Genomic DNA, 24,336 nt, shown 5'->3' with positions numbered 1-24,336 from the left:
CCTGATAACTGAAGGCTCTGCCTCCCATTCGACCCTTGGAAACTCTGGGAACCACCAGTGAACCAGCATTCTGGGAGCGCAGAGTCCTAGTGGGATTGTAGGGGACTATGAGATCTTTAAGGTAAGATGGAGCCTGACCATTAAGGACTTTGTACGTGAGGAGGAGGATTTTGAATTCTATTCTGGATTTGACTGGGAGCCAATGTAGAGAGGCTAACACTGGAGAAATATGGTCTCTTTTCCTAGTTCCTGTCAGTAATCGTACTGCAGCATTTTGAATGCTTGAATGCTGCTTCAGAGTCTTTAGTGACTTGTTGGGGCAGCCTGATAATAATGAATTACAGTAGTCCAGCCTAGAAGTAACAAATGCATGGACTAGTTTTTCTGCATCCTTTTGAGACAGAAAATGTCTAATTTTGGTGATATTACGCAGGTGAAAGAAGGCAGTCCTAGAAGTTTGTTTTATGTGTGAGTTAAAGGACATATCCTGATCAAAGATGAATCCCAGATTCTTTACACTGGAGCTGGGAGCCAGGACAATGCCGTCTAGTGGAACTACATCATTAGAAAGGTTTTAATGTCCCTAAGACAAGCCTGGAGTTTGGCTAGCTGATTGGTTTCCTTAGGCTCCATTGACAGATAAAGCTGTGTATCATCTGCGTAACAATGGAAATTTATGGAGTGGTTCCTGATAATATTGCCCAAGAGAAGCATATACAGAGTGAAGAAGATTGGTCCAAGCACTGACCCTTATGGAACTCCATGTCTAACTTTTGTGTACATGGAGGAGCTGTTGTTAACATGTACAAACTGAAGCCTATCAGATAGATAAGACTTAAACCAGTTTAGTGCAGTTCCTTTAATACCAATAAAGTGCTCCAGTCTCTGTAAAAGGATGTGATGGGCAATCGATCAAAAGCAGCACTGAGATCTAACAAGACAAGAACAGAAAAAAGTCTGTTGTCTGATACGATCAGGAGGTCGTTTGTAACTTGTGCTGATGGGGTCTAGGAGACAAGTTGAAGGTTTAGATGCTGAAATAATTGATGTGAGCTGGGGGAGGTCGATGGGAGAAAAGGAGTCAAGGTTAGGTTTTGCAGTTGAGTCTATGGATCCTGTGTTTTGACATAAATCAGTGCTGGTTGAAAGCAGGATGTGATTAATTTTGTCTCTAATAGTAGAAATTTTATCATTAAAAAAGTTCATAAAATCATTGCTGCTGAGGGTTATAGGGATGTGTGGATCAATAGAGCTCTGACTTTCTGTTAGCCTGGCTACAGTGTTGAAAAGAAACCTGGGGTTGTTCTTATTATCTTTTATTAATGATGAGTAATAGGCACCTCTTGCATTACAGAGAGCTTTTTTATATCTTTTGACACTATCCTGCCAGGCTAAGTGGAATTCTTCCAGTTCGGTGGAACACCACACTCTTTCAAGCCTACGTGCTGTTTGTTTCAGTGTACAGGTTTGGGAGTTGAACCATGGAGCTTGCCTCTTTCTCTTTATTGTTCTCATTTTTAGGGGGGCGATGGAATCTAGAGTTGTACGTAGTGAGTCTGCAACACTGTCTACAAGATTATCAAACTGGGAGGGAGTAGCTTTTGCTAAATTAAGATGAGGCGCTGGACCTAAGTTAGTGGGAATCATTTCCTTGAATTTAACTACTGCATTATCTGAAATATTTCTAGTCAGGATGTTTTTTGCTGATAATACATAATCCAGCAATATAAATTTGAAAGTGACTAAAGTGGCCTGATAGAAGGGGATTCTGTGGGAAGACCGTAACATGCCCAATGTAAATACCATAAGCTAAAACCAGATTGAGAGTGTGACTGAAACAGTGAGTGGGTTTATTTACACACTGAGAGAAGCCAATACAGTCTAGTAATGAGGAAAAAGCAGAGCTAAGGCTGTCATTATTGACATCTACATGAATATTGAAGTCGCCTACAATAATAACTTTATCTGTTTGAAGTACCAAACTCGACAGGAACTCTGAAAATTCAGATAAGAAATCAGACTATGGGCCAGTAGGACAGTACACTACAACAAATAGAATTGGCTTTAATGTTTTCCACCTTGGGTGGGACAGACTGAGAACAAGGCTTTCAAATGAATTATAATTAAGTTTAGGTTTAGGGTTAATTAGTAAGCTGGAATCGAAAATGGCTGCGACTCCACCTCCATGGCAGGTGTCTCGGGGAATGTGAGTATTAACATGACTGGGGGAGGGGGGGTGGATTCATTCAGGCTAACGTACTCATCCTGACACAGCCAGGTTTCAGTCAGACAAAATAGCTCAAGATGGTAATCTGATATCAAATCATTAACTAGTACAGCTTTGGCTGAGAGAGATCTGATATTGAGTAATCCACATCCAACAATTATTTTATTTTGCTGAACATTTGAGGTGGCTGTGCTAATTTTTATTAGATTATTGTGACTAACTCCTCTTTTGTTGATCTTCGATTTAGTTAATTTAAATGGTCGGGGGGCAGACACAGTCTCTATAGGGTAATGGAGGGGTGACTGCTCTAAAGGAGGCACAGAGAAGCATGTAAGACTGCAGCTCTGTCTCCTGGCCTGAACTCTGGATTGTCAGGGCTTTGGCTTCCTAATAAACTCTCTCAGATTTCTAGATATGAGAGATGCTCCATCAAAAATGGGATGAATGCTGTCTCTCCTAACCAGACCCGGTCTCCCCCAGAAGCTCTTCCAGTGATCTACAAAGCCCACCTCGTTTTCTGGACACCACCTCGACAGCCAGCGGTTGAGTGAAGACATGCGGCTATACATGTCATCACTGGTCAGATTGGGCAGGAGACCAGAGAAAACTACGGTGTCTGACATGGTCTTTGCAAATTTACACACCGATTCTATATTAACTTTTGTGACCTCCGACTGGTGTAGTCGGGTGTCATTAGCGCCTACGTGAATAACAATTTTATTATATCTACACTTATCCTTAGTCAGCAGCTTTAAATAAGACTCAGTGTCGCCCGCTCTGGCCCCGGGAATACATTTAACTACACTGTAAATGGTTAGACACTGTCTAACATGTTGTTTCAATTTAAAAAGATGAGTGAAAGGGCTGCCTTAAAATTCTAACTTAAAAAAAATAATTTGTTATCTTGATTAAATATTCTTTGTTGTGAAAACATCTGCATTAGTTTGGTTGATTTAGATTTCATAATTGATTTAACTCCTTTCTGAACTTGCAAATCTATTTCATCTTAATTAAAATGGTCAGTTGTATAAACCTTTTGTGTCAGTTAAGCTGACTTGGATTTATTAATTGATTGAACTGCTTAGGGTCGTTATTTGAATTTGCAAATCTATTTTAGCTTAATTAAAAGTGTCAGGACATTTGAATGAAATGAATTAATCTACTGAATTTATCCAAGATTTCTTTGAACTTAAATGTCCAAATCAACATAATGTAGCCTGTTGTAATAACTTTGTCTTAATACAATAGATTTAAATGTGTACATTATTCAACTCCATTTCCAGGTGTTTAAACTTTCAACTCCATTTTTGATTGGCCATTTAACCTAATATTCAAAATCATGCTTAGCAAAACCTAATCAAAATTATTTAAATTAAAAAAAGTGATTTATCAAAATAAATATTAGAGTAACCTGTAATTAATGGCTATAGCAAATTTGTTTCAAAGAGAAATATGACAACCAACAATCAACATGCAACCAGTTAAACATTTATTGGTGCACACACTTGAAAATGCTGTCAGTGGAGGGCCATTGCTGCCCTGTATCAGGTCATCAAGGACAGGGCCTGATAGAGGGCTGCATAGCTGTGTAATCTCTGACACCTTTCTCTCAGAGCTGCACTGTTGTGTAGTCTTCAGAAGATGTTTTCCTTTTCGTCTCCGGACATAACCTTGTTTCTTTGCCATTTAACCTGTAATCTATTGTACTCGGTACTCATTGCGCGTCTCATGCTTGAGGAGTACAGTGGGTCCGTTTGCAAATGTAAGAATTAAACCTACAGAAAGACAACCGTTGACTCTGTGCTTTACTGAACAGAAGATTCCCATAACAATATTCACATCCAACACCACAGACCATATTTGAACAGATCAAGGCTTGCTCAACCCCCTGCATAAAATTGAAAAAACTTAACATTTCAAGTATCAATTTGTCAATACAAAAAAATGAGTAGCTTTACATGTGTGACATTTTCTTTAACTGCACATATGCTTGTCACCATAAAACTGAAAATGCAAAAATAGCAACAAATAAACGGCACTGTCCAGCAACATGCACACATTACTCAGCATTTAACGTTTGTTGAATGTAAAATCTCAACCAATTCCACAGGACTAATTGTTAAAATTGCTGTGTCTTGAATACAGAGACAACACTTTGCAAATGACGCAAAATTGTCAAAAACCAAAACAAACAAAATTCAAAAACTATGAATGATCGTGAGGATCTCTGAATAACTACAGTATACTGTATGGACCTCTATTCCTTTGCAGAATAACTAGCAAGTGTCATGGCAATAGGTCCACCTTTTGCCTTGAACATAGATATAGACTTTATAAACTGTCTGCAGTTACATCTGTATGGAAGCCCATTTCTGCGTGTTCAAAGCAAAAAATGCTCCCATGGTAAGTCAGTGGAAATTCTGACCCTCTCATCATTTCGACTTTTTTCACAGGTCAGACAGGATCACTGCTTCCTCAAGGACCACTGACGTGTCAATGATGTCTTCTCCGTCCTTCACCATCACACCACCAACTTTCATCCCCTCTGTGAATGTGTCATCATCATCTGTGGCCTACACAAGATCTCAAAGAAAGCAAAATTTTCTTACTATCTTTACTATCTTTTAAGTCTAGGCTTAAGACCTTCCTTTATGACAGAGCTTTAGTTAGGGCTGGTTCAGGTAGCTCTGAACCATTTTATAGCTATGCTGCTATAGACTTAGACTGCTGGTGGACACATCTGGTTACACAGAGCCCTCTCCTCTCCCCTCCTCTCCTCTCCTCTCAGCACATTTTGAACTGTCATTATCATTATCTGTTGCACTTGGTGTCTGAGCTCCATCTCTCTGCACCAACCCCCGCTGTTAAACTGGCCTGCCCTCCCTTCCTATGAACCAGTCTACCATCCAGTACTCCCATTAAGCTCTCCCTGCCTTTCCTCCCACCAGAAGCTGCCTCCATCAGCTCTTAACATTTCTATGTTTTCCACATTCTGTGTTATAACCTGTTTTCAGGTCACAACACAAAGACCAGAGCCGTTGGGGGGACAATGGAGAGGGCAAACGAACTAGTGACTTCTTCAACAGGTTCAACCAGCCCTTGTCCCCCCCACCCCCACCCTCACCACAGCCATCTCTCTTTCTTCTATCCACACACCTCCCTCCAGACACCACAACACCACATCACCACAGACCAGGTCAGAGGACAGCTGAGGAAGCTTCGGCCCAGGAAAGCAGCAGGTCTGGACAAAGTGTGTCCAAGACCTGCGCTGCAGAACTGGGGGAACCACTACAACGGATCTTCAACCTTAGCCTGCAGCTAGGGAGAGTGCCCACCCTCTGGAAGACATCCTGCATCGTTCCAGTTCTGAAGAAGAACCGGCCCAGCAAGCTGAATGACTTCCGACACTCACTTCACACCTAATGAAGACGTTGGAGCGGATCTTCCTCAGCCTCCTCAGACCCCAGGTGCAACATGCCCAGGACCGCCTGCAGTTCGCATACCAGCAAGGTGTCGGGGTGGAGGATGCCATCCTCTACCTGCTACACTGAGCCCACTCCCATCTGGATAAGGGAAGCGGCACAGTGAGGATTCTCTTCTTGGACTTCTCCAGTGCCTTTAATACCATCCAGCCCCCTATGCTTTGGGACAAACTGAGCAGGATAGGAGTGGACCCCTACCTGGTGGACTGGATCTCTGACTACCTCACTGGCAGGCCACAGTACGTCTGGCTGAAGGACACCACGTCTGACACTGTGGTCAGCAGCACTGGAGCCCCCCAGGGCACAGTGCTGGCCCCTCTTCTCTTCACCCTGTACACCTCGGACTTCTGTTACAACTCGGAGCTGTGTCACATATAGAAGTACGCTGATGACACAGCCGTCGTTGGGTGCATCAGGGATGACAAAGAAGAGGAGTATCGGAGACTGGTGGGGGATTTTGCTGCATGGTGCCACACTAACCACCTACAGCTCAACACCTCTAAGACGAAGGAGCTGGTCATTGACTTTGGGAGGTCCAGACCAAGACCGCGACCAGTCCTGTTAGAGGGAGCTGAGATGGAGGCTGTGGACTCCTACAAATACCTTGGGCTGTGACTGGACAATAAACTGGACTGGACAACACACACCAGCCACCTGTATGGGAAGACACAAAGCAGGCTGTACTTCCTAAGGAGACTGTGGTCTTTCAACATCTGCAGCAAACTGTTGTGGATGTTTTATCAGTCTGTGGTTGCCAGTGTCCTCTTTTACACTGTGGTGTGCTGGGGGGGGCAGCATATCCAGGAAGGACACATCCAGACTGGATAAACTGATCAGACGGGCCGGCACTGTGGTCGGCATGAAGCTGGACTCACTGGTGTCGGTGGCAGAGATGAGGACACTAGACAAACTGCTGGATATTATGGACAATGCCAGCCACCCTCTGCACACCGTCATCTGCAACCAGAGGAGCCTGTTTAGTGAAAGACTGCTCCTGCCCAAGTGTAGGACTAACAGGCTTAAGAACTCCTTTGTTCATCATGGCATCATGCTCTACAACTCCTCACTTGGGGGGAGGAGGAGATAGAGTTCAGAGGACAGAAGGGAAGGAGTAGTAGCCACTTAATGTGCAATAACCCCCCGGACACTCAATAACCTTATCCTCCGCCACAGTGCAATAATTTAATTTAATTTAACCACAGGCCATGTACAGTTCTCCATATTTATTTATCCTATCTCATTCTTATTTTATTCTATTTATAATTTGTATATTTAGTTAAGAGTTTACAGTGTATTTTTTTTTTATCCTATTAAGAGTTTACTGTTTATTGTTTATTTCTTATATATATATTCTCTATACCTGTTTGCAAGCAGTTGCTGTTGTTGTTTGCAAAGTCCTGTGTGTGCTGCTTTTCTGTCCATATAAGCTGCTGGAAACTTAATTTCCCTGAGGGAGTCATCCCAAGGGATCAATAAAGTCTAGTCTAAGTCTAAGTCTAAGTTTTCTTGTCTGTATACAACATCTATTGCACGTCTGCCCGTCCTGGGTGAGGGATCCCTCCTCTGTTGCTCACCCTGAGGTTTCTCCAATTTTTTCCTGTTAAAAGGGTTTTCTATGGAGTTTTTCCTCAGTCGATGTGAGGGTCTAAGGGCAAAGGATGTTGTTATGATGCCATGTAAAGCCCTTTGAGACAAACTGTTTGTAAAAACAGGATATACAAATAACTAAAGGGCCACAGGACTAAAGGGCCACAGGAAAAAAGTTCCATTTGCTGATTTTATCTAAGCTGGACAGATCTTTTCAACCATTTTTGTGAATGGATGGAGTACATATTTTTGTTTATTACATATATTTTAGTAGGTATCACTATGCAGGCCTACAGGCCATTTTAACTTATTCTTGACCACCTGTATAATGAAAAAATTAAACAATGCTTACCTCGACAGTCTTAAAAAAACAGGAGGGATCCTCCTTCAGAAAGTGAAGAAGGCCCAGCAGAAGAACTGTCCTTTCGGTGTGAGGACCTCTGTTTTAAAAGAGGAAAAAAACTGTACAAGCAATAATTGGTATTTGTTTTATCTGCTTGTAAACAGACCTCTCACAAGTAAAAATAAGACATTTAATGGCCTTGCATTTTGAAAATCAAATTTAATACTTTTAAAGACTTTAAGGATCTGCTGTGCTGCTTATCAGTGTTTTCTAGATTCTTTGGCATTTGGTGTGGCTGAGCAGTCACAAACCCAGCCACCTCCACATTAATAGATAGGACATGGGCCAAACAAAAACAAGTTGAAGTACAAATCCAATTAATTTTTCCCTCAATTTTTGGTTTTTAATTAGCTACTTGACACAATAAAAAGCAGGTTTTTATGTCATGACTGACAGCTCAGCTCTGCTCATGTCACACAGTCTACCAGCTGTATGGGCAGGAACTCAATACCTTGGTTACAACCCTGATCACTACTGCACAGACTCTGGCTCTAAATAATGTCACCAACGCAAGATGGCAGCACTTGTATCTGGGATATTTTGGACAGTGGGAGGAAGTGGATATGAGCCGTCAATCTTCATTCATGTCAGTGATTGCACAGGACCCCCTATTTGGGATTCAGATCTGAGGATAAAAAAGCCATCCAACACAGAAGAAGCTGTGTGCACTATTTTGTATCTGTACTGCAGATCAGGAAGGAAGTTTCACAAACACTGTGTGGAAGATGCCAACAACAAATGTGGGAGGCATGGATGAAGAAAAAACATTTTTAACACTTACGTCATCATTGAGACATCTCATCAGCCTGGTCAGGTCCACTATGCCACTCTTTGCTTTGTACAGCTAAAGGAACCTTTCCAGATACTAGTCCGGCCTGGCGAAGAAGGAGCCCTTCAGGTCAACAGGCGAGCAAATTCTGCTCCAATTTGGGGATGTGGATAAAAAAACAAAAAACAGTCAAAGAATATGCTTTTAATTAGTACTTAAACTGGACACTGAGTTTATTTGTGTTTAAAGAGATAGTTTTGATTATTTGAAGTGGGGTTGTATGAGGTACTTATTCATAGTCAGTGTAGTAGTGTCAAGAAAGGTTGAGATCTACCCACTCCCGACGCCAAAAGAAGGGACCTAATGCTAGATACTCCCCATGGTTGTAAGATGCACAGTTTTAATTAATCTGTTAAAAATTAATCAGCATAATGTGAAGCATTATAATCAATATACTGTGTGTGTGTGTGTGTAAGTGAAATGAATGGAAAATCATATGACACTGTGATTAAGCAATGGTAAGATTGTGACATGACTGGAAAGTACCAGATAGCCGATCCGGTCTTAGAAAAAGGGAAGTTGGTAAAACACTGTAAGATTGGTATGAGAGTATGAAAATCATGATTTGTGATTTAAACGGTGATTGTGATTCAAAGTGTAAAAGATCAAGAATAACTATACCAATGATATTATCGAATGTAATGATTAATTGTATAAATGGTAACCAAGAATAAGAATGATTGAGAGAAGCGGTATGTAGGATGGGTGCGGTCACTATTGGTAAGGATTTGAAGCCAAGAAGGATTGCAACATAACGGACAGTGCCGGAGCTAGCGTTGTCAAAAATAGTTTGGTAAAGGAAGTCAGAGAGGGAGGGTTGGAGAGCTGGCCAAAACCAGATAAAAGGTGATGTACCAGACAACTTTTCTGACTCTTCGTTGACCATCGGTGGATCATCACCTAAGGAAGACCCCTCTTTGGCCATCACCAAGAAAGTTGGATTCTGCAAACTTTTCTTCACTTAGAACGAAAGAATCTGGGAGACTATTTGCTGCTAAGAAGACTCAAGGCAAGAGGAGTTTCACAAAGGATTATTATTTTCCCTACTGCAGTGAAGGAATTACTCTCTGAAGATTTCATAAGTTCGCCAGGCCCAGAAAGAGGAACTGTGAATCGGGCGAGGTCCTCCGGGACTTTGTACGGAGTCAGGAGGCTCACCCCTCACGGGACTGGCCTGAAAAAAGGATCGGTCAGCTAAGGCCAAGCTGCCGACCCCTCCATCTCTCTTAACAAATTATTCAGTCATCCTAGTGACCAGTTTCAGCATTTAATATGGGAATCAGTGAGTTACTCATTCCAGAACTATTCTAATTTTTATTGTAAGATTGATTATTATATTTTACTTTTTATATGATTATGCTGTATGCTTTGCCTTTGCTAAAATTATATTCAATAAAATTCACAAACTGTATCTAAGGATAAATTGTGGACAATTGTTCTGTACTTCTCAGAAAGGTAAAATACTAAGTCAGAGTGTGTATAACATCACAAAGTTCTTAAGGGTTATTTCAGCCTCTCAAATAAACAGGTGTGACTGGTGATCATATCCGACCCATAGGGCTACTCGATTGGGTGTGACACTAGTGGTAGCAGGGTAGGCATCTGGAAGTAGGCAGTCAGTAGCTAGGCGAATCTCCTCGCCACCAACTTATAAAGCCGCAGAAACTGTAAGTTGGGTGAAAACACTACAGCTGTGAGCTCGGACCCTTTAAACCGAGAGCTGGTCCAGACCTCCTCCGGGGTAATACTGGCGATCTAACAGTAGCTACAGTAGATGCTGGTCAGCACATCCCCAGTTTGAAGAAGCAGACACAAGGTGTTTGAAAGGTCCACCATAAAAAAATTAAAAAAAACACTTCATCTTGCCAGCCTTTTCTGGTGGGAAAACACACAAGTCACACAAAGGTAAAGTGGTAAAAATATTCCTAAGTGTACATTGCTTAGCTTCTGACACTTCTGCAGTACTGTATGCAATACAATGACTATGGATAAATATTTCATACAGTCAGACTTCAAATAATCCAAACTATCCCTTTAGAGTAAAATTTCATTTGAGAAAACCATTCAAAAACACTTTACCTGCCGTTCAGAGAACAAGGCTGGCCACCTGTCTTTGACTTTGTCCCACAAGGGGTTCATCCTCAACAATTTCTTTCCTCCGTAAAGGGATTGTGTTACTCATCATTTCACCAATTTGCTTCCAGTCAACCTTTATTTTCTTCATCTCACTGACCATGGCAGATCTCTCTATCTCAAGGTCACTTTGGGCTTTCCCTTCTGGAAAATCTGGCAGGAAGTTCACTTCTGACTTTCTGGCCATCTTTAGTCTTTTTGAACTTGTTGATCCAGAGGTATGTGCATTGACTCTGAGCTCAGAACATCTAGCCATTCACATCTTCTGCCGAAAGTTGCCCTTTAAACTGAACTTCCAGCAATATCACCCACTGACAGACCCTGATTCCTCCAGACAAGGATGCTTGTTGATAAGAGCTTGGGCTACATGATCATACTCATCATGTGATGGGTAGGGATTGTGAGCATATATGGCTTCTGCTAACTTGTCAAAGATGTCCGATTTCATGTCTTTTGAAATGTCAAGAAGGGTCCCATCTCTATGGAAGGCTTCATTTCCTTGCTTCAGTTTCAACTCAACATCAAAAGAAAAGGCAGGAATGACAAATGGTTGAGGCAGCTGACAAGTTTGGGTACCACTGGGGCTCTCCTCAAGGGATGATGATGACAGGCTTGCTGTGTCTAGAGTTGCGTCTGTGTGGTATGATTCAGAAGGCTTGGTGTGCACTTTCAAAGTTGCTTTATCTTTAGGAAGCTCCGACATGCTACTTAAATTGCACAGTTCATTATCAAAGTCGAGGTCTCTTGATACTCAATCACAAGGTCCCCCCCTAGTCCCAGTTTGGTCTTCAGGATTGAGCAGAAGTCATCAACAGTCTCAGGCAAGTTGTCAATGGTAACCCTTCTAATGTCATTTTCACTCAAGATGATGCGCAGCAGCATGATGAAACTGTTGAAAGAAAAAACTGAAAGAAAAATTACATAATTTCACAATCGGATTGAGTGTGGTCATATTAACAATAGTGTTCATGCTATAATCAGGTCTTTGAAGTGTCTCGGTTATTTGTTTGCGCATGGAAGTATCATCCTGAACTCGTACTTGTTAATATGTGCACTGAAATGAGAGGTTCTGCGATGTACATGTACTGCTCAGGTAGGCAGTGTGCCCCAGGTGTATGTTATTCCATGAATATCAATTACTGAACTGTAACAAACTCTTATAACATACCGGTACCTTTATTGTTAAAGACAGTACAGAAGCTGTAAGCTGATGCTCCAAACTCCAACTGTGAAAAAATAAAAATTACATTTTTAACAAACTGAAAAACAATTGCAATTGTGGGGAGGCACAATTGCAATTGTGAGCTACAAAACAATAACTTGATCTACAAGAAACGCCTTCAGTGAAACCACAAGTCGGCCTTGCACAGTGTATGCCAACAATGGAATGTAGTGGTTCAGGTCTTCAGGTTCTGCTACCATCCAGTTGAGCAGGGTCTCTTTTGCAGACTTTGTAACATCTGAGGTGCTCCAAATACCAAGCTGAGAAAGGTTCAAGAAGAAAGAATAGCTTGTTGCATACAAGCAACACATGGACAATCTTACAAAAATCAGGAAGCCCACTTGCGCTTCCAACCGACACGAACATTCCCTTGGTGTATCTTGTATGCGGTTGTGGCCAGAGATACACTGCTCAGAGTTCTACATTTCTTCTCAATCGCTTGCTTGCATTTGATACTCCTTTTACTTCCACTGTTGGTTTGAACAGGCTGGGCATATCCAGGTAGTATGCCAACATAAGCTCGTGTCTGAGGAACAGAGTCAGTAGAGTGTTTTTGAAATTATTGACATCAGGAACCACTTTCTTGAAAAAGCTATGTTTAGCTTCGAAATGTAATGTCCGAAAATCAACCAGTGGTCCAAAGCAGCGGATTAAATGAGCATAGTGTTCAAGAAAATGGTGTTTAGGTTTGAGTTTCAGCCATGGAAACACAATCAGTAACAGTTTTCTGTGCTCACTTATTTTGGCATCAAGGTAACACAAGCTTTCATCTGTAAAACTGAAAGATGCCAAAAGTTCCACAATGTCTTTAAGTTCCAGAATTACAGACCATGCATCATCATCTTCTGGAACAACATCACTTGTGAGCAGAGGCAGCAACCTCAAAAGGGTCCAATTCTCATGGCCGTTGCCTCCAATAGTTGCACACAAGTACTCTTTCTGGAATGTTCTGTGGACGGTTAACCCTGTCAGAAAATTCATAGGGGAAGCCCTGTATGGCAAATAATCCAATGTGAAGTACTTTTGGCCAATGAATTTTTTCAAACACAAACAGAGCTCAAAAGGAACAATACCTTCTAGAAGGTCATGTAAAAAGTCAGGAGGAAAACCTGTAATACAATGAAAGTAAGATAATTTGTTCAATATACGCTCTTTTTTCACTCCGTCAACACTTTTCAAGCACTCATTCTCCCTCAGCCTGGAAACATTCTCATTGTAGGACTCTTTGGTTCTCAATAAAAATTATTTACTTTGCACATAACAACTCAGAATATCACTACGACTGGCTAAACAAAAACGACAAAACTTGTCAACATTAAAGGACTCCTGAAAACCAGCAAATGAATGTGCTCCCAAATTATCAGATGATACATACAAGATGGTACCCCTTACACTGGTTCCCAAACTGCTAATTTAAATCCCTTGGTTTTCAAGCAGTTGGAGATCTCTCAAAAGTGGTTCTACAATCCTGTCATAGCCAAATGTTTTAGCATCAACACTTTTACACACGAGAGCAAGATATATGCTAGACGATGATCTGTATTTAACAGGTAAATTTGCTATTACCCAGTATATTGCGCACAATTTGTGTTTTTTTCTTGAGGTGCCTAAAGGGTTACAGAGCTCAAAATCATCAATATACAGACCTAAAGAAATTATCTGATCTTCCCCAGACATAAGTGGGTTCTCTTTGAAATATAATCCATCAAATAGGGTCTTGTAATGAGCAGGTAGTGATTCTGTATTGGCTTCTTCTAAAACTTTGTCAATAACATCACCCCTATTTAACAATCTTTGCAGTGTTTTTAGAACTGGGACATAAACAAAGGCTTTCTTTAATGGCAAGTCTAAAACATACTCAACTGGGTCTATGACACCAAATTTTTCTTTGAAATAGGACAACCTTTTTTGATCTGATCCCAGACACCCACTCTGGGAAATGGAGCTGAGTGGATTAAGGCTGTGTAAGGCGTCTGTTACCAAAGTTACAGTGTTTTCAACATTACAATTGTGCTGCCTAAAGACCTTTTTTACTGTATACTCATTTAGTTCACCAATTAAAACACCAATGTCATAAAATTCACTGACTATTTCTTGAGTGGCTAATTTGGAAACATGCAGGACTGCTTGCATTCGCAAAAGTAACAATGCAAGCCTTCCCTGAATATTTTCAGTGGTGTCATGGTACTCTGGTTCATTATCAGAATTATCCTCAAGTAACACATGAAAATCATTGTTAGCAAAATGTGACTATGATTCAGCCGTTTCACATTCTGGCAATTCACGTTCTTCGACAGTGATATCTGTCTTTAAGTCTTTTAAAGTACAATGTGGGTGACAATGAGATTTATTTGATGTAAAACTAGAGTAAACATTTGATTTGAAAAGACAGTGATTAAAAGGACAGGTAACAGTCTCCCTATTCCTCAGGTGCTTCCCAAGATGAGCAATATATTGTTTTAGGCCGACTGCCTCTTCAAAGTCACACGCATTTTACTTTAAAGCCAACAAGTCCACTACTCCGTTCTATGAGCCCATGATCTCTCAAGTGGACCTGCAAGGATTTTTTAGATCTGAAATACTGTGCACAGTCTTTGCAGGGTAGTGGACAATTTCTTCCGTAATGTCTGTGGCTACTTTGGTAACGTTCATTGATTCTCTTATGATTTCCACAAAAAAAGTACAAATTTTACAAGTCCACTTCATTCAACATTAAAAAACAAAGAAGAAACAAAGGGCAGAAGAAAAAGTCAGTTGTCATCATGTAGACCTATGGAAAAAGATTATACCGAAAAAGCAAAACAAAAAAAAAAAAAAAAAACACAAAAAACACACACTCAGTTATGAATGCCATTACAATCCTAAGCTTTATTTTTCTTTCACATTTCCTGTTTCGACTTTAAACAATATTTTTCTGAGCTTTCATTTCATATTACTTGTTCTAGCACCCTTTCAGTAATCTCCTATGATCCCCTCACAACAACCCGTGATATTCTGATCCCCAGGTTAAGAACCACTAGTATAATGCACTGACATAAACATCTCAATTAATAATTTGTTGCTTGCATATCTTAACATTTCATTGATGCAACTCGCATGCAAGTTTCAAAAGCACTTTATTACTACTCAAAAAGAATTCAGATTATCTCAAGTGTGGTTGTATGAGGTACTTATTCAATGTCAGTGTATTACCTTTCATAGATGGCATTCAGCAGGGCCCGTTACTGAGAAGCGTGCCTTGAGATGACTGTTGTTGTAATATAGTGCTATATAAATAAAATTGAATTGAATTGAGTACCGGTGCAGGAAGCTCCGCAGTGTGCTGCTGTGGACAGTCAGCAACAAAATGTATTTAACATCTAAAGAGATGAAGTTTAAATTTTAAAAAATGAAATTTAAAAAAGGATGAACAGATGAAACAAATATAGATCAAATTAATTAATCAAGCTAATTATTATCTTATCAATGTACATGTACAGTTAACTGTTGTCTCTAAGATGCAGCCAGCCACCACTAACCGGGGAGTCAGACCAGCAAATGGCAGCCCCCCTCTCTCCCTGTGCTAAGACCCTTGTGCTCCAGATGAAGTTGACCCAGTGAAGGTGGAAAGTGGGACAGGTGACATCTGTATAACCAGCACAGTTTAGCAGTTTAGCATCTAGAAAATGATAATCAGGTTGTATGTACACTGTGTCAGAAGAAACTGTAATGTCACCATTTGATCGAAGCAATGTGTAACCGCATTCAGCACAGGCATGTAGACTTTAAGAAAATAAGACTGCTGGTGCTATAGCACTGCTAACGTTAGCCACACTCAGCAAACACAGAAACAATGTGATTAACAGTTTAAAATGACTTTTAATACACAGCATTTTTTTTCATGTTTCATGTTTTAAATCTTGTTAAATTGTGCCTATTTTGCTCAATTGTTTTGCTTAATTTTATTTATTACTTTTAGACTAGTTGACTTGACATTAAAATTTTTCATTGCAGGGGTGTATGTGTGCGTGGCATACAAACCCCCCCCCCCACAAACTTTCTCAATTAGTCTGATAAACATTACTCACAAAATGTTAAGAAATGAAATATTCGGACACTTACTTTCCTTGTTTAACAGAAAAAATATAGAAGGCTTTATGTAACATTAGCAAGAAAAGGAGGCTGCTGCTTTTACTTTTACTTTACTTTCAGACAAACAGTTGACTTGACATGTTAAATTTTTTCCACTGCTGTGGTGTGTGCAGCGCACACCCGCCCCCCTCCCCCCACAGCCAGCTCGTTAACATTACGTGCCACAGACTTTCTCAACTTAATTACCGGTAGTCTAATAAATAAACATAAACTCACAAAACGTCAAGAAATAAAATATCCGTACTTTACTTATCAAACAGAAAAATACAACTGTACTCCTTCTGAATCCAAGTTTCTGTTTTAGTTTTTATCAAAGACTAGCTTAATTAACGTTACCCTGTTAAACCAACACAAAACATTTCTAAACTCGACAGAAAAACAAAAGAAAACTCACCAAAAATGTCTTGACTCATTTTTCCACTGCTCCGGCAATCACCGTCTGTGGTGTTGTCGGAATAAATCCTAAATTCACAGAGTAAAGTAGATGTTAAAATAGTGTCAACTCTGAAACAAAATGTCGTAGACGATGGCCTCCAGGTTACGTCTGAAAAGGGGGATGGGAGGGAAGGAGCACATGGTATCGACCTGCAGCTGCCCATAATGCATTGCAAGTCACAAAAACTTGATGATGCAGGCATTTTAACCTCGGCACTGTCTTCAAAGTCAAGTTGACATGCATTACTAATTCAGTTGGAGCTGGATTTTCAATTTAGCATTTATTTTGTAGTTGAGACGTTTTTAACAAGTAATTTCATGTTATTATAACAACCTCAGTAATCATTTGTCTTACTGACATAGAATAATGTGTTAAGATAACAAACAGTCAAAATCACTTTTTACGGTGTATGGGCGCTGGAGTCGCTATCCTCACGTTCTGCAAAATGGAGTTGCCAATCACCAGAGTTGGCTCCTTAGCGGGTGTGTCACTGAGCGGGGAGTATATGTTTGAAACGTGAACTGGGTGGTGGTCGGCAGTGGGCTTTTGCTCATGACTACACCTGTCCTTATGAATAGTCACCCAGCCAGCCTGCTTTCCCGGCTGCTCGGGAACTGCCGGGGGAATGCTAACGGGAGCTATGCTGGGTTGCTCCGCACCGGCTACAGGGGGCTGTTTAGCATTAGCTGCAGAACTAGATTCCATGGTGCGGAGCCGGGACTCTAATTTGCTAAGCCTCGCCTCGAGTACAGCAAACAGACTACATTTATTACACATACCATTATCATTAAACGAGGCAGAGGTGTAACTGAACATCTGACACGCAGAGCAAGAGAAGGCAGGAGAGGGAGAAGGAGAACGAGAGGCCATGGCTAGAGTTCGGCTAAATCAGTAGCAGAAGATAGTGTGAATGGATAAAGTAGCGCACAGTAGCGCTGCGTTTTGAAATATATATATATATATATATATATTGAATACTGTGTGCCCTGACAAGGAGAAGTCAAACTGAAGTTTCAGCCACACTATTATTAAAGTTTGTCCATTTCTAATTAATAAACCTTCGTTATGTTGAAACCCATTACTTCCTGTTGGGACACCTTTTGCGTTTTTTGTTCCCTGTGAGGCATACCAGTGTGCCAATATCACATATTCGCTGCGTTTTCACACTATAAGCTTAGAATACCCACATTCTGTGTACCCTGACAAAGAGAAGAGAAACTGGAGTCTCAGCCAGACTGTTATTAAAGTTTGTCAATTTGTAATATTAATAAACATTCGTTATGGTTTAAACCCATTATTTCCTGTCGGGACACCTTTTACCTTTTTTGTGCCCTGTGAGGCATACCAGTGTGTGAATATGAAGCTTAGCGGAAGTTCAGTCAGAAAGACTATTTCCCCTATCGTCTTTCTATATAGCCAAATTCTGTGTGCTCAAACAGAAGCACTGATCAGAAGCTGATCTTACACTCTCCTGCTCTCATCCAATCACAACCAAACACACTCACTTCTTGCGCCAATCACTGGTTAGCTGTCAAAGTTTAAAATGTTCTCTCTCCCTGCTGTCATTCAGCTGTTTTTCAGCAATGAAACAACGCGACCCACCTCCACTCCTTCACCACCACATCTGCAGACACCAAGCACCTCCTTCTACCTCCCAGTTGACGTTTTCTCCACTTCAGGCTCTATCCCTCCCAACTTCAGGCTCTATCCCTCATCACCACCACCAGGTCTAGGCTCCAGGGGAAGTTCTCTGCCTATGGGAAGCTATGGCCAGGCTCGCCAAGCTGTCTGAGGCAATCCTCTTCCTGCTGGGGTCTAATCGCCAAAACCTGCTTCGTTCTCAATAAAATTACTCTTTCATGTTTCCTTCATATCAGTCTCATCATTTAGTCTTCTCTGATTGAAATTAGGTTTTTGCTGTGTTTTGACATGTAATCAACTCAGAATAGCCAAATTCTGTGTGCTCTGACCAGGAGAAGAGAAGCTGAAGTCCCAGTCACACTGTTATAAAAGTTTCTCAGTTTGTAATATCAATAAACATTCATCATGGTTGAAACCCATTATTTCCTGTTGGGACATCTCTTGCCTATTTTGTGCCCTATGAGGCATACCAGTGTGTTTTCGCTGCGTTTTGACGCTTAATCAGCTCAGAATGGCCAAAAACTGCTTAACCTGAATAGGAGAAGAGAAACTGAAATCTCAGCCACAGTGTTATGAAAATTTCTGAATTTGTAATTTATGATGGTTGAAACCCAACATTTGTACTTTATCCATACTGTATATAATTTCTTACTTCAGTATTGTTCATCTAGAGACTTTTGGGGAACAACTCCTCCATCCTCATCACTGTCAGAGAAGATGTTTTGTAGTGTGTCCTTCCTCTGTCATTTCAGCCAAGATTTGCAATCCTCTTTGCCTTTTCTCACCTTCCTCTACTCCTCTACTAAAATTTTAAAAAATTAAATAAAACAACTGAGACCCAAACCCAATGGAGTTAAAAATAAAAAAAAATTAATATAAGGCATTTTAAAAAGTATGACCCTTCCTTTTGTAAAAAAAAAAAAAAAAAAAAGAAATACTGTTGCGCTGTTTAGACTGTTAGTATATCTTTAAACTAGATATCAATTTTCAAAAATGTTTTTCCCATGTATTATCTAACATCAGGCGCAGCACACAGCAGCAGATGAAGGTGTCTTGGTAGCCATTGTGCATTGTAGCCATTGTTTCTTTGTGCATGCTTTTGTTCTAAGTCTGAAATGGGATTCATCACAAACCTGTGCACATATTAACAGTGGATATTAATTTTACTTCCCACTGTAGTAATTGCATTACATGTTGTTAATTGTTAAAAGGGAGTAGACATGTGTTAAAGGATAGTAAATGTGGTTAAATAAACAAGCAATAACAAGAGGCATAAATACAAATCTACTATATTTGTTGCACTGACAATGCATACCTGATTCTGTCTGTAATCTTCCCATGCAGCTCCCCGATTTCTGTATACATAGACTACCTCAGATGCCGGGCATAAACCTGTCTTCAGACATCATTTTATGTTCTGTTCAGTGAGCATTTAGTGATTCAGGTGGTGAGAGATGCCACAATTTGGGCGTCATTGTCTATGTTAAATTAATAGGATCCAACATGTTGACTGTACAGCATTATTTTACTGTTTAGATGCAAAAATGAAAGTAAAAAGAATACCTGCTGCTCTTTAATGTGTGTTAGCACTCACTTTGCCATGTGTAATGTGTGTCATGTCCTTTGACGAGGATGAGATGCCAGCAGATAATTTGACACATGATAGAGACAAAAGTGACCATGAGAGATGACAACATGCGACCGAGGTAAATGTTTTGAAATAATTTAAAATGTCTGAATTTGAACTTGATTCATTAAAACTTTGTAACTTGAAAATGTAAACTGGTCTCTACAGAAGAGAAATTGCTAGACAAGATGAAAGCCACTGCATGAAGGACAGGCTATATACTCTCAGTTACATTGTGTTGTAGCAAATCACATGGCTCCACCACCATGCATGTCATCTTTTAAAAAGTGGGAGGCCTGTACAAGTATTTGCAAAAATGATAACTCGAGTTGAACATGAGTCCGTAACTTGTGATGGAATATGTACTCTAAAATTACTGCTACCATGGTTTTTACTATGTGTAGTTGCATTAGTGGAAGTTGTCTTATATGTGTTACACATTGCTTTTCTAAAGTGTATTTCATCCTTTGATAGGCCTTATTCTTTATACCACCACCTTCGAAAATAGTTACAAAGTGGGTAGATAGACAACCTGGTGATGATGTTTAGGAGGAAACACAAATGAACCTTGTCTTAAGAAGATTGTCAAAATACTGTTTAATATGCCACTGTTCTTCCTAAACTTTTACTCTATCAGACGATGATGTAGACATATTGCAAGAGGGTATGTCTATCACAGCCTCGTCTGCAGTCCTGTAGTTTTTGTGTTTTTCTGTCTGTGTTTTGCTCTTTTCACTGTCTCTCCCCGTGTCTTCTCCCTGCTTCTGATGGCCACAGGTACAACTGATGATCGTGACCTATGCTGCAAGGCATTAAATAACTGGATTTGTGCTTAATGATTTGCTAAAATGTATCTATCACTTTTTTGGTTAAGATGTTGTACTTCACTTCCCTTAAAGAGCTTCATAACACTGCTGACCTAATTCGTGCTGCATTTGTGCTGTGGGACTCGATTCAGTAGATCAATTTTCGTGGCCAGGAGCATGAAAAGGCATGATGCTAGATTAAACTGTCACTGTGCTGCAGCGTTTGAGTGGGCGTGGTTTCAGCACCTGCAGCAGACATGCCCCCAGCGTCTCAGAGCAGACAGGGCTCTTCCTTTTTTCATGATTTTGAAAGCTAATTTTTTGTTTGTTTGTTTGTTTGTTTTAACCCTTCAATTTTAGCTGGGTGATTAATAGCACATTTTTCTGTGGTGTGACTGACTCATAAATATTACTGCTTTTCATGGACTTTAAAAGTATATATACTGTATTTTGAAAATCTATTTTCCACGTAATTTCCCTACACATTGATTCGCTGTGGTCTCCAACTTTAAGTATAAGTTTGAGATTGATGAGAGCTTCCTGAAGAACATTAAAGGACAGTTGACGGTTCTCAGTGGCTAGTTGTGCAGAGTCAGCAATACAATACACAAAAATGGCATCACCAAAAGATGCACTTGACAGCCTGTCAGTGAAGTAACAATGTTATTGTCTAGTTCAAATAGAACTTTATCTGTAAACAAAGTGATTGCTGAGATGGTGCTGTGAGTAGTAGAAGATGTGCATTTATTTATTCATTGTTTACATTTTGACTGGTGTGCTGGATCTCCTGTATGTCTGACAAGAGACCAGGCTCTGATGAACTGGTAGCACTTTCCTAATAACATACATTGCACAATTTTATGAAGAGATATTTTTAGATTTATGTACAAAACCCCCAACAAGTGAAAAAAAAGTTACTAAACTGTTACTAAATTACTTATGGATTGCCAGTCTAAGAAAAAAGAAAAAAAAAAAAACTGTATGTATACCACTAGAGTTACCTGTGATAATGTGTCAGTAATAGCTGCATTACCTGAGCTTGCTCACTAGGTGGCAATCTATTACAATAAGATGTAAACTGAATAGAAAACACTTTGTAGTAAGGACCTCCTCATCACAACTGTAATCAGATAAAGATGAGTGCTGGACATGATATTAACAGGGAGATTTAAACTCAGTCAGTACAATCAGTACAATATATGTGTTTGTGTTTGAGGTCATTAGTGCTATGATGGGGTCTGTGGTGTTACTCAGTCAATGTAGTTAACAGTAGAACTTCTGTAATTTAGGCATTTTCTTTTATAAATGTCAATCTGCTAATGATCATTGTACATGTTACTGTGCTGTTTTAGACTCCCTGAGTTTGTTTTCCCCATTAATGAGAGTTTAGCAGTCACATTAACAGACAAAGCACAAGACAAGATGTACAATATTATTAAGTAAAATGCTTGCCCCTAAAATAAATAAAGTACTGTAAATCAGACTAATTCAAATTAGAGATTTTTATTTATTAATTGTTTACAGTGTTAATATTTAGCATCTCTGACTTAATCACTTCCTACAAGGAAAGAGCAAGTTCAGCACAGAAGGAAGTGGAAAGTGACAAGAATTAGTGGCAATAGCAACAGCAAAACAGCAAGTGAAACCATAGCCTTCATGTGTCAGCTGTGACCTAGCCAATTGATAGACCTATGGGCACTCTTTTTTCTACATGAATGGAAGGAAACAAAGACATATTTAATAATGCTGGGGACAGCATTGCTTTTTAAAAAGTGGAACATGCGGCTTAGTCCCATCCTTAGCACATTAATTATGTACAGTCCCTTACAGATGCACTCACCAAGCACTTTATTAGGAACACCTGCTTAATGGAATAATGCAATCAACCAATCAGGTGGCAGCTGTGCAATGCATAAAATCATGCAGATAAAAGTCCAGAGCTTCAGTTAATGATCACATCAAACATAATGGGGAAAAATGTGATCTCAGTGACTTTGATTCAGACCATGGTTTGAGTATTTCTTAAGCTGCTGATCCCCTGAGATTTTTGCACACAACAGTCTCTAGACTTTTTTCTCAGAACGGAGCCAAAACAAAAAGCATCCAATAAGAAGCAGTTCTGTGGAGGGAAACACCTTGTTGATGAGAGAGGTCAGAGGTTATGGTTAGACTGGTTGGAGCTGACTTTAAGACTACGGTAACTCAGACAACCACTCTTAACAACTATGGTGAGCAGAAAAGCATCAGAATGAACAATATATCCAAACTTGAGGTGGATGGACTATAAAAGACTGTAAACACATAGCCCGGTCTGATGGATCTGGATTTATGCTGAGGCAGCAGATGGTCAGAATCTGAATCCATAGAACTAACCTGCCTTGTGTCAACAGTTCAGGCAGGTGGTGGCGAGGTAATGGTGTGGGGAATGTTTTTTCTTGGTTCACGTTGGGCCCTTAATCCCAGTGAATTACTGTTTTAATGTCACAGTCTATTTGGTTATTGTTGCTGACCATGGTCATCCCTTTATGGCCACAGTTTACCACCTTCTAATGGCTGCTTCCAGCAGGATAATGCTCCATGTCATGAACAAATTTTTGAAGTGGTGTGGGTGCTCCAGGGACTCACCTGATTCTTACTGCAGCGACCCAAATTCAAATTCAACTTGGCCTGGCTGGATGTCATCCCCTCTCTCTCTTCACTGCCTTGCCTGTCGCTCCACACCATCATTCTGCTTTGATATGGGCAAAGCTTTCCCCAAGTCTTCAGATTCTGTCTCTCCCACGGAAGACATACTGTCCGGGTTCAGGAGCTCCTCTCATGACCTCCTCTCGTGACCAAGATGGCGCCGTGGATGGCTGCCTCGGTGTGTTGGTGTGCGTTGTGTTTTGTTATTTTGTTTGTTAATTCAGTGTTGTGTGGAAGTACTGGTTGCTCTTTCACTAGAGAAGAACTCATGGACATCAGGGCCACTACCCCTGTGGATTTCTGGTCAAAGGTGCCCTCACCTTTGCACACACAGTGAACCACCGGAGGAGAGGGAAACGCTCCGGTACACGTGTGCGGCTCTGCCAACGCGGACATCGCACACCATTAACTGGAATATTTCTCTCCAATGTGAGAGAAATATTCACTCAGCAACAAATGGATAAACTCCAGCTGCTGGTGGGGAAAAACAGAGACTTTTCTTCATCTTCCGCTTTGTGCTTCACTGAAACTTGGCCGTGTGGAGTGATACCGGACTCTGCACTGCAGCTAGCAGACTGTCGACTCTTCAGAGCGGATCGCGACGCAGAACTTTCAGGCAAAACGAAAGGTGGAGGAATTTGTGTTTTACACTAACAGTGGCTGGTGTACTGATGTGACATTGATTCAACAACACTGTTCTACTGATCTGGAGTCTTTTTTTTATCAACTGTAAACCCTTCTACTCCCCCTGTGAGTTTGCTTCATTCATACTGGTCGGTGTTTACATCCAACCGCAGGCCAACATGCAGGAGGCACAGCACATGCTTGCCGACCAGGTTCTGTGTGTGGAGCTGAACAAACCCGGACTCCTTAGTTATTGTCCTTGGTGACTTTAACAAAGGCAATCTCACCCACGAACTACCCAAATACACACAGTTAATTAAATGCCCGACCAGAGAGAAGAACATTCTGGATCACTGTTACACCACAGTAAACAATGCCTATCACGCCGTCCCCTGCCCTGCACTTGGTCACTCTGACCACGTTATGGTCCACCTGATTCCTGCATACAGGCAGAAATTAAAACTCTCTAAAACCTGTTGTGAGGACATCAAAGAAGTGGACCA

At 40.6% G+C, this 24,336-nt stretch overlaps 1 protein-coding gene across 1 annotated transcript; it reads right to left on the bottom strand.

Moving 5' to 3' along the window:
* Nucleotides 1–2,598: 2,598 nt before the first annotated feature.
* Nucleotides 2,599–17,329, bottom strand: LOC127143598 (uncharacterized). Its single transcript, XM_051078141.1, has 2 exons — nucleotides 16,848–17,329; nucleotides 2,599–3,031 (listed from the first exon to the last, which is right to left on the bottom strand). The coding sequence occupies exons 1-2, from the start codon at nucleotides 17,318–17,320 to the stop codon at nucleotides 2,599–2,601; spliced, it is 906 nt and encodes a 301-aa protein (XP_050934098.1). The 5' UTR covers nucleotides 17,321–17,329.
* Nucleotides 17,330–24,336: the final 7,007 nt, after the last annotated feature.

The sequence above is a fragment of the Lates calcarifer genome, linkage group LG19 (genome assembly GCF_001640805.2).
Source record: "Lates calcarifer isolate ASB-BC8 linkage group LG19, TLL_Latcal_v3, whole genome shotgun sequence".
Classification (NCBI taxonomy): domain Eukaryota; kingdom Metazoa; phylum Chordata; class Actinopteri; family Centropomidae; genus Lates; species Lates calcarifer.
The sequence above is the reverse complement of the archived record's forward strand: the minus strand, read 5'-3'. Positions and strand labels throughout refer to the sequence as shown.